Source organism: Salmo salar, chromosome ssa18, assembly GCF_905237065.1.
Source record: "Salmo salar chromosome ssa18, Ssal_v3.1, whole genome shotgun sequence".
Taxonomy (NCBI): Eukaryota; Metazoa; Chordata; class Actinopteri; order Salmoniformes; family Salmonidae; genus Salmo; species Salmo salar.
This window is the reverse complement of record NC_059459.1, coordinates 81,281,791-81,292,894: the sequence shown is the minus strand read 5'-3', so window position 1 is coordinate 81,292,894 and position 11,104 is coordinate 81,281,791. Positions and strand designations below refer to the sequence as shown.

At 41.8% G+C, this 11,104-nt stretch overlaps 1 protein-coding gene across 2 annotated transcripts; it reads left to right on the top strand.

Annotated features, from left to right (window-relative positions):
- Nucleotides 1-1,801: 1,801 nt before the first annotated feature.
- LOC106594193 (CD276 antigen) lies at nt 1,802-10,923 on the top strand. 2 transcript variants are annotated; one of them, XM_045701660.1, is made up of 5 exons: nt 1,802-2,035; nt 3,404-3,730; nt 4,266-4,550; nt 4,672-4,799; nt 9,160-10,923. In XM_045701660.1, the coding sequence occupies exons 1-5, from the start codon at nt 1,954-1,956 to the stop codon at nt 9,247-9,249; spliced, it is 912 nt and encodes a 303-aa protein (XP_045557616.1). In that variant the 5' UTR covers nt 1,802-1,953; the 3' UTR covers nt 9,250-10,923. The 2 variants fall into 2 exon arrangements, with proteins under 2 accessions (XP_045557616.1, XP_045557615.1); XM_045701659.1 differs by having other exon boundaries at nt 3,404-3,793.
- Nucleotides 10,924-11,104: the final 181 nt, after the last annotated feature.

Sequence of the window (11,104 nt, the reverse complement as noted above, 5' to 3'; positions counted from 1 at the left end):
TTTTTGTGCTTGTCTGTATTTTTCTTAAAACTCAATTGTTGGTTCAGTGCTTGTAAGTCAGCATTTCACTGTTAGGTCTACACATGTTGTATTCAGCATTTCACTGTTAGGTCTACACATGTTGTATTCAGCATTTCACTGTAAGGTCTACACATGTTGTATTCAGCATTTCACTGTAAGGTCTACACATGGTGTATTCAGCATTTCACTGTAAGGTCTACACATGTCGTATTCACAACATAAAAACATGTTGTGAACCTGGTGTGACATTATTGAAACTGTGCTGACACCTGGTGGACATCAAGAGGAACTACACCACACACACAATCACCTTAAAACAGATGGGATGCTTTACATACGTTGCTCTTCTCACTAATATATATGTCCAATAAACAGACATGCAAAGTCGGAATGTAAAGTCGGAATGTAAAGAACAAACGACTGGAAAGTTCTTCAGAAGCAGCTGTAGTGAGTCAAGCATCTTGAGGTTACCTGAAATAGGTCAAAGCATATATTACATTTAACTCAACATCTTGGACACAGACACACGTTACCTGCTATATTTGGGCAACAGGATTAAGACAGAGAAAACTTGGTAAAATACAATGTATGCTTCTGTATTTGGAGTAGGCTGGTATATACAGTATCATCGGTAACAATTATGTACAAGCCACCTAGTTAATAAAATATTGGAGCAGGCAGTCATTAGTGAAGTTACATGTTAACCATAGAGGAGCCTAATAGAGGAGCCTAATAGAGGAGCCTAATAGAGGAGCCTAATAGAGGAGCCTGATAGAGGAGCCTGATAGAGGAGCCTGATAGAGGAGCCTGATAGAGGAGCCTAATAGAGGAGCCTGATAGAGGAGCCTAATAGAGGAGCCTGATAGAGGAGCCTAATAGAGGAGCCTGATTGAGGAGCCTGATAGAGGAGCCTAATAGAGGAGCCTGATAGAGGAGCCTAATAGAGGAGCCTGATTGAGGAGCCTGATAGAGGAGCCTGATAGAGGAGCCTGATAGAGGAGCCTAATAGAGGAGCCTGATAGAGGAGCCTGATAGAGGAGCCTGATAGAGGAGCCTAATAGAGGAGCCTGATAGAGGAGCCTAATAGAGGAGCCTAATATAGGGGAGCCTGATAGAGGAGCCTGATAGAGGAGCCTGATAGAGGAGCCTAATAGAGGAGCCTAATAGAGGAGCCTGATAGAGGAGCCTGATAGAGGAGCCTGATAGAGGAGCCTAATAGAGGAGCCTAATAGAGGAGCAGTAGAGTTCACCTGCCGAATGCCGACACACGGGAAATAATAACTAAAACAACGAACGAGAGACGGTGGAGGATACCAGAATGAAGACAGACATGTTTCTGAATAAACGTGGTGAGTAATAAAACGGAATTACATTGGCCACTTCCTGCCCGGTATCTTATTCCGCCGCTATACAACTTTGTTTGCGTTATTTGTTGGCAACCTTGTTATTTACAAAGTTTTTGGAACAGATTCCTATTGGAACGTTCCACAAATTATACCCACCCTGACAGGCTGACCATGTGTATATGACCAATACAATCTGACTTGACAGGCTGGTGGGGTGTGTGTGTGTGTGTGTCTGTCTGTCTGTGTGTGTGTGTGTGTGTCTGTGTGTGTGTGTGTGTGTGTGTTGAGAGACCACTATTTATTGGCTCCCTTCGTGTACACTAACACCCAGTGAAACACCGCTTCCCAGTCAGTACTGACCGCTGGGCGGTGATCAGACATATCCAGTGGTTCCTGTGACGAGTTTGACGCAATGCGACTTTCTTCATCAAGGAGAGTGTGTTTGCAGCAGCAGCTCAGCGGTTTCAGGTCACTGTATCGTGTAGAAGATAGATTGACACGATCCTATATTTGTACATAACTTCTGTCTTTAACCGGTTTAGGAGAGAGGCAGGTTCTACATAACTTCTGTCTTTAACCGGACAATATGAAGACTTATTCAGTCTGCGGGTTGTGTACACTTTTAATGTACATCATTAGTATATCATTAACATCAAGTGACACCGGCGGTAAGTACGTTTGATAACTAGTGATAATGTGGGTTTTGCAGTTGTAACGTTACTTTCTTAAACACAGGATCTGTAGAATGGAACAGGGTTAGGGACCGGTTTCCCCAAATCATCAGATTGGATCCTATTGTTATGGCTGTAAGGTGGCACAGTGACGCCATCTGGTGGTCAATGTTAATTACTGCAACTCCAGTGTTTTTACCGATGTGCTTGAAATACCCGGATGTATTGTAATATACTGAACAAGACTGGTTACTCGCATCAATGCCTCTGTCTCGTTATTTAACATTCAAACATGGTGTCAGAGTCGGATAACTAACCATGCTTTCCGCAAATTAGAGTCACCTGTTCTGGTTTACCGCCCCAAAAACATGCTTATTTGAGTAAAACTTGTCCTTAGCTAGAGTGAGTTTGCTAGTTAGCTTCAGTGTTGTTAGCAGCGGTTAGACATCCAGCACAAACTGGGATACGTTTAGAGGTGGATGGGAGGACTATGCTAGTTAGCTTCAAACACAACCTGAACCTAACAGCAGCTCAGCATGGTAACGCTACAGCTATTCTCGATGCTCTTGAACTTTAAGCCAGCAAAGTACGTTTATCTACGAGCGTTATGTTTTCGGTTGTTGCAAACCAGAGGACGGGGAGTCCATTGACAGCTGTGTCACTAGGCGAAGGGAAAAGGCAGCTACATGTGACTATGGTGCTTTAAGAGATGAACTGATCAGAGATAAGCTAGTGCTTGGCATAACTGATGAGGGAACCCACAGACGTTTGCTGCTGGTCTTGGCAGTGGAGACCTGCCGTGCAGCAGAGCTGATATACGGATAAGGTCCATGGATCTAGAAAGGCAACATATGGACAATGTCAATGCTACATTCAGGCAGTCCCAGACCAGCCCCAGACAAGTCCCAGATAAATTATTGCTTGAGAAAAGTGTCTTTGCTAAGATTCTATTTTTGTTTCTTTTTGACCATTTTAATTGAAAACAATCACAATAAGGTACTTAATCGTTACCCAGAAATGATTTGATATTGAGATAAAAACGGCTACATTGGATCTTTTAACCGTGTCTCCTGAGGAAGCCTAGCATAATGTGGAAGCTCTCACTAAAGAGAGATCAGCTGTCTGTGGAAATGCAGCCTTTTTCATATCTGTGATTGATTCAAACGCCCCCGATCAACTAATCAATAAACCGATTATTCTAACTGATCCATACTATTTAGTGAGATGATTTATTGAATTGTCTATGAGAGTAAAGTTCACATTTGTAGGACGACGACAGGGTCCTGAAAAAGGGACGTTTCTTTCTTTGCTGAGTATATCTGGCTTTGTCTCAAAGTATATCAATCTGTAATCTGTTTCTTTCAGGTACAGTTCAGCACATTGTGGCCTTAGTTGGTGATGATGCCATCCTGCCCTGCACCCTGAGCAGCACTGTCAGTGCTGTGTATCAGTCAGTAGAGTGGCAGAGACCAGACCTAAAACCAAAAGAGGTCCATCTTTACAGAGATGAGAAGGACGATCTTGTGCTCCAGAATCCAGTCTTCAGGGGAAGAACGTCACTGTTTAAAGAAGAACTAGAGAACGGCAACGCTAGTTTAAAGTTGACCAGAGTGAAACTCTCTGATGCTGGAAACTACACCTGTTACATTCCACTGCTGGACCACCAGAAAACCATCATTCAACTCATTGTTGGTGAGTCAACACACCTGCTGACCACCCAAACCCCCTTAGGAGACAGATCTCATGAAATCAAGGGTGAGTTCAGTGTCAAGTCCATAGCATGATGAGTATTAGTTACATACTGTACATTGGTTAGACTACATACTTACCTTAACCCTAGTTAAGTCCATGTGCAATGCTGTGATCACTTGTTAGTTCCTCTATTAATTTAAAGGTCCAAGAATATCAACAAACCCTTGTGTTATATTTAAGCAATAAGGCACGAGGGGGGTGTGGTATATGGCCAATATATCACGGCTATGGGCTGTTCTTATCCACGACGCAACCTGGATACAGCCATTAGCCGTGGTATATTGGCCATATACTACGGACCCTGAGTTGCCTTATTGCTGTTATGAACTGGTTACCAAGGTAACAGAACAGTAAAAAGTATTGTTTTGTCATACCTGTGGTATACAGTCTGATATCACAAACATTATAAACTAGGTGGTTTGAGCCCTGAATGCTGATTGGCTGAAAGCCGTGGTATATCTTTGTATCTGTATAGGTGCTGCGTCTAGACCAGTTATCATCATTGAGGGAAACGAAGGCGATGAGGTGGTCCTGCGGTGTGAGGCTGAAGGCTGCTACCCAGAGCCTGTCATGGAGTGGTGTGATGCTCATGGACGTGTCCTCTCTGCTGCTGGACCTACAGAGACAGCCAGAGACCGTGAAGGCTGCTACACTGTGACAAGCCATGTCATCGTCCAGAACTCTGACAACAACACCTTCACCTGTCGGGTTCAACAGTTGGAGATCAAACACATGAAGGAGAGACGGGTTCATGTTCCAGGTGAGGGTCTGTTTTGGATATTTGAAAAAAGGCACTATCTGTAAAAAAATGTCCTGTTTAAAAGTCATTTCATGTGTATTAAGCATTAGGTATTGTAATAATTCTACATCCTGTGTTTCAGATCAAATGTTTCCTAAGACGTGTCATTCCTGCTGGCTGACAGTTGTAGTAGCAGTTCTTGTTACAGTTCTTGCTGGAGCTGGAGGTCTCTACCTGTTGATAAAAAAAGGGATATTGACTATCAGAAAGGTAAGTCACACTTCCTGGTGTGGTAGTGTTATCTGGTGGAGTTACTTCCTGGTGTGGTGGTGTTATCTGGTGGAGTTACTTCCTGGTGTGGTGGTGTGATCTGGTGGAGTTACTTCCTGGTGTGGACTCTGGTGTTATCTGGTGGAGTTATCTGGTGTTACCTGGTGGAGTTACTTCCTGGTGTGGTGGTGTTATCTGGTGGAGTTACTTCCTGGTGTGGTGGTGTTACCTGGTGGAGTTACTTCCTGGTGTGGTGGTGTTACCTGGTGGAGTTACTTCCTGGTGTGGTGGTGTTATCTGGTGGAGTTACTTCCTGGTGTGGTGGTGTTATCTGGTGGAGTTACTTCCTGGTGTGGTGGTGTTATCTGGTGGAGTTACTTCCTGGTGTGGTGGTGTTATCTGGTGGAGTTACTTCCTGGTGTGGTGGTGTTATCTGGTGGAGTTACTTCCTGGTGTGGTGGTGTTATCTGGTGGAGTTACTTCCTGGTGTGGTGGTGTTACTTCCTGGTGTGGTGGTGTTACTTCCTGGTGTGGTGGTGTTACTTCCTGGTGTGGTGGTGTTACTTCCTGGTGTGGTGGTGTTACTTCCTGGTGTGGTGGTGTTAATTCCTGGTGTGGTGGTGTTACTTCCTGGTGTGGTGGTGTTATCTGGTGGAGCTATAATATATTAAACAACCTAAAGAGAGAGGAAAGTCATGTCTGTCTACATCAGTGGTCACCAACCGGTCGATCGTGATTGACTGGTCCATCTCCAAGCCATTCCTAGTTTATCACCAAACATTTCTGTAAAACATCCAACGATAAAGCCTCGCGTTCCTATTTTTTTTGTTTGTTTTTGTGCTGTTTGCAGTAGGTACATTTGATTCAGCAGCCCTGGTACCAGGAAGGCAAAGTGTTCCTATTTAGAACCATTTCATACAGTTGAAGTCGGAAGTTTACATACACTTAGGTTGGAGTCATTAAAACTACTTTTTCAACCACTCCACAAATTTCTTCTTAACAAAGTATAGTTTTGTTAAGTCGGTTAGGACATCTACTTTGTGCATGACACAAGTAATCTTTCCAACAAATGTTTACAGACAGATTGTTTCACTTATAATTCACTGTATCACAATTCCACTGGGTCAGAAGTTTACATACACTAAGTTGACTGTGCCTTTAAACAGCTTGGAAAATTCCTGAAAATGTCATGGCTTTCAAAGCTTCTGATAGGCTAATTGACATCATTTGAGTCAATTGGAGGTGTACCTGTGGATGCATTTCAAGTCCTACCTTCAAACTCAGTGCCTCTGCTTGAAATCATAGGAAAAATCTAAACAAATCAGCCAAGACCTCAGGAAAAAAAATGGTAGACCTCCACAAGTCTGGTTCATCCTTGGGAGCAATTTCCAAACGCCTGAAGGTACCACGTTCATCTGTACAAACAATAGTATGCAAGTATAAACACCATGGGACCACGCAGCCGTCATACCGCTCAGGAAGGAGACGCGTTCTGTCTCCTAGAGATTAACGTACTTTGGTACGAAAAGAGCAAATCAATCCCAGAACAGCAAACAACCTTGTGAAGATGCTGGAGGAAACAGGTACAAAAGTATCTATATCCACAGTAAAACAAGTCCTATAACGACATAACCTGAAAGGCCGCTCAGCAAGGAAGAAGACACTGCTCCAAAACTGCCATAAAAAAGCCAGACTATGGTTTGTAACTGCACATGGGGACAAAGATCGTACTTTTTGGAGAAATGTCATCTGGTCTGATGAAACAAAAATAGAACTGTTTGGCCTTAATGTCCATCGTTATGTTTGGAGGAAAAAGGGGGAGGCTTGCAAGCCGAAGAATAAATGGCATCATGAGGAAGGAAAATGATGTGGATATTATGAAGCAACATCTCAAGACATCAGTCAGGAACTTAAGCTTGGTCGCAAATGGGTCTTCCAAATGGACAATGACCCCAAGCATACTTCCAAAGTTGTGGCAAAATGGCTTAAGGACAACAAAGTCAAGATATTGGAGTGGCCATCACAAAGCCCTGACCTCAATCCTATAGAACATTTGTGGGCAGAACTGAAAAAGCATGTGCGAGCAAGGAGGCCTACAAACCTGACTCAGTTACACCAGCTCTATCAGGAGGAATGGGCCAAAATTCACCCAACTTATTGTGGGAAGCTTGTGGAAGGCTACTTGAAACCTTTGACCCAAGTTAAACAATTTAAAGGCAATGCTACCAAATACTAATTGAGTGTATTTAAACTTCTGACTCATTGGCAATGTGATGAAAGAAATTAAAGCTGAAATAAATCACTCTCCACAATAAAGTGGTGTTCCTAACTGACCTAAGACAGGGAATTTTTACAACGATTAACCTCTCTTGAGCAGGTGGGACGCTACCGTCCCACCCACGTTTCACACTATTCAACAGCCAGTGAAAACTCAGAGCGCCAAATTCAAAACAACAAAATGTCATAATTCAAAGTTCTCAAACTTATGACTATTTTACACCATTTTAACCTCTCTTGGGTAGGGGGCAGTATTTTCACGGCCGGATGAAAAACGTACCCAAATTAAACGGCCTACTACTCGGACCCAGGAACTAGAATATGCATATTATTAGTAGATTTGGATAGAAAACACTCTGAAGTTTCTAGAACTGTTTGAATGATGTCTGTGAGTATAACAGAACTCATATGGCAGGCAAAAACCTGAGAAGAATCCAACCAGGAAGTGGGAAATCTGGTTCTTGTAATCTTTTCAAGTCCTTGCCTATCTAACACAGTGACTTGGGGTTCATTTTGCACTTCCTAAGGCTTCCACTAGATGTCAACAGTCTTTAGAACCTAGTTTCAGGCTTTTGCAGTGAACAGAGAGCGAACAAGAAGGCTGGGAAGTTGGTGACTCAGAAAATTACATGAGTTTTGTGGCGCTCGTTCACGTGATGAGGTATGTGTTTCAAAACGTTTTTCAAGACATTGGAATCGTCCGGTTGGAATATTATTGAAGTTTTATGTTAAAAAAAGGCCCTAAAGATTGATGCTATACAACGTTTGACATGTTTCAACGAACGTAAATATAACTTTTTTTAAACTTTTCGTCGCGCTTCCTACATTTGGAGTTGCTTACTGAACGCGCTAACAATAAGGAGGTATTTGGACATAAATTATGGACTTTATCGAACAAAACAACATTTATTGTGGACCTGGGATTCCTGTCCTGGAAGTGCCTTCTGATGAAGATCAAAGGTAAGTGAATATTTATAACGCTATTTATGATTTTAGATGACTCCAAAATGGCTGGTATCTGTATTGCCTGGTGTATGTTTCTGAGCGCCGTACTCAGATTATTGCAAAGTGTGCTTTCCCCGTGAAGCTTTTTTGAAATCTGTCACAGCGGTTGCATAAAGGAGATGGTTATCTATAATTCTTTCAATAACAGTATAATATTTTATCAACGTTTATGATGAGTATTTTTGTAAATTGTTGTGCTGATTCACTGGCAGTATTGGAGGCAAAATATTTTCTGAACATCACGCGCCAATGTAAAATGCTGTTTTTGGATATAAATATGAACTTTATCGAAACAAAACATACATGTATTGTCTAACATTGAGTCCTAGGAGTGTCATCTGATGAAGATCGTCAAAGGTTAGTGCTTAATTTTATCTGAATTTCTGGTATTTGTGACACCTCTCCTGCTTGGAAAATGGCTGTGTGGTTTTTCTTGTGTTGTCCCTGTCACGGTGTGCCTAACATAATCTAACTTTATGCTTTTGCCATAAACCCTTTTTGAAATCGGATAATGTGGTTACATTAAGGAGAAGTGTACCTTTAAAATGGTGTAAAATAGTCGTATGTTTGAGAACTTTGAATTATGACATTTTGTTGTTTTGAATTTGGCGCTCTGATTTTTCACTGGCTGTTGAATAGTGTGAACCGTGGGAGGGACGCTAGCATCCCACCTGCCCAAGAGAGGTTAAAGATACAGTTTAAGATACAGGTTAATGTTGCGTAGGCTTCTGTTTTTGAAGTCCTGTTTAAAAGAGAATCTGAGTGGTAGTGATGTTGACAGACGGTTGGTGACCACTGGTCTCATTGGTCAATAGGTGACCACTGGTCTACACGGTCAATAGGTGACCACTGGTCTACACGGTCAATAGGTGACCACTGGTCTACACGGTCAATAGGAGACACAGAGTTCTTGACTACATAGTAGCTTCCACCAGTCCAGTGATGATGACCATATTATACTTCTAGATGAAACTAGTTTGTGTTTAGTTTTTAAAATGTTTCTCTTAGTTGACTGTGTTCATGTGAGGTGCTATTAGACAGTTCTGTACTAGTCCTGTCTCTCATCCTGTTTAAACAGGAAGCGTGGACGTCAGTAATGAAGAAGAACAAGGAGACGATGAAGAATGATGAAGATGAGGCCAGTGAACCCAGTCGTTCATTGGTTTAAATGTGAAATGATCTATAATAATAGTATTATGTGCCATTTAACAGACTTGTATGGATGGTCCCAGGAATCAAACCCACTATCCTGGAGTTACAAGGACCATGCTTAACTATGACTATATAGGAATATGCATGGCTATATTTACATTTGAGTCATTTAGCAGACACTCTTATCCAGAGCAACTTACAGGAACAGTTAGGGTTAGGTGCCTTGCTCAAGGGTACACTGACAGATTTTTCATCTTATTGGCTCAGGGTTTTGAACTAGCAACATTGGATACTGGCCCCATGCTCTTAACCACTAGACTTCCTGCCGCTCCATATGTAGCACTGTGTCATCAGCATTAGTTTTTTCTAATCAGCCATCTTTGGTGTAGTTTAGGTAGTCTGTAATAGGTGCTGATTTATTTGACAGGGACAATGGCTCTATGCAGCAAGGTGTTAGCAATGGGCTGCTATGATAAACAGCACACAATATATATAGAGCTAGCAAAGGTAATAACTTAGCACGCTAGGCTAGCAGGCGGAATATATAGCAATAATATAACCAGCACCATTAGTGGTAGCGAGTTAGCATGCTGTGTGGCTAACAATGCTAATATGTAAACAGACAGCCATCTTGGTAGAGGCTAGGTACGTATGAGGAAGTGACCGGGTGTGATGACATCACCGGTCGGCCATACTGGTTGTGTAAGAATTATCACCTGGTAGCCATCTTAGACACAACCAACAATTTGAAGGGCTGAATACTGTACTGTACCCAGAACTATGCCAAGGGGATAGATAAACAGGATATGCAGTATGGATAGTACCCATACATGAATTACTGGCATATAAACACTGGATAAGGCATGTATTAGCGTACAGTAGTAAGGGCGTCTAGTTTTTTGGTTTCTGTACTATTTATATTTGACAACTTTTACTTTTATTCCACCTCATTCCTAAAGAAAATAACCCAAAAGTCACATTCTCGTTACGTTCTTAATTTTACTTTTGATACTTAAAAAGTAATTTAAATGTTGATACTTCAGTATATTTAAAACCAAATACTTTTAGACTTTTACTCAAGTAGTATTTTATTGGGTGACTTTTAGTTGAGTCCTTTTCTATGAAGGTCTCTTTACTTTTACTCAAGTATGACACTGTTTGATATATTTCCTTTGGGGTCTAGAGATTTAGGTAAATCAGCCTTTGGTTTCCTTGCGTTTGGAATGATCAACAATGCACTTTAAGATTTGAGCAATTGGTGCCTCTAGGGCATTTGATTTTTTTATTTATTTGAACCTTTATTTAACTAGGGAAAGACAGTTAAGAACAAATTCTTATTTACAATGACGGCCTACTCCAGCCAAACCCGGATGACGCTGGGCCAATTGTGCGCCGCCCTATGGGACTCCCATTCACGGCTGGATGTGATACAGACTGGATTTGAGCCATTTATTGCAGTGACACCTCTTGTACTGAGATGCAGTGTCTTAGACCACTGCACCACTCTGGAGCCTTTTTACTGAAGCCTGTCTGTTTTATATGATTGTATTTTGCTTTTCATGTATTGTAGTGTATAATTGTTTAATGTGTAGTTTCATGTGTTTATTGTATTGTGGTGCTATACAGGGCTCACCTGGAAAAGAGACCTTCGTCTCAGCATGACTCAAAATAAAGGTGAAATAAAATGTGATTGTTGTAATGGTTTCTCCATTTCTAAGTCTTACTGAACGAACAGCCGTTTGGGAGCCGAATGAACGGCTCTTTTTAGGTGAACGGAGACAAATGATCCGGCTAACAGAAGACTGAATGCCCATCACTACGCAACAGAGGGAACGGGAAAATGACCATATTTTATCATATAAATGAAAAAA

Excerpts from the sequence above, each read along its gene's own strand:
- LOC106594193 (XM_045701659.1), top strand. The coding sequence starts at position 1,954 with ATGAAGACTTATTCAGTCTGCGGGTTGTGTACACTTTTAATGTACATC. Across the intron at positions 3,794-4,265 it reads CAGATCTCATGAAATCAAGG|GTGCTGCGTCTAGACCAGTT; the intron begins GTGAGTTCAGTG and ends GTATCTGTATAG. Across the intron at positions 4,800-9,159 it reads GGATATTGACTATCAGAAAG|GAAGCGTGGACGTCAGTAAT; the intron begins GTAAGTCACACT and ends CTGTTTAAACAG.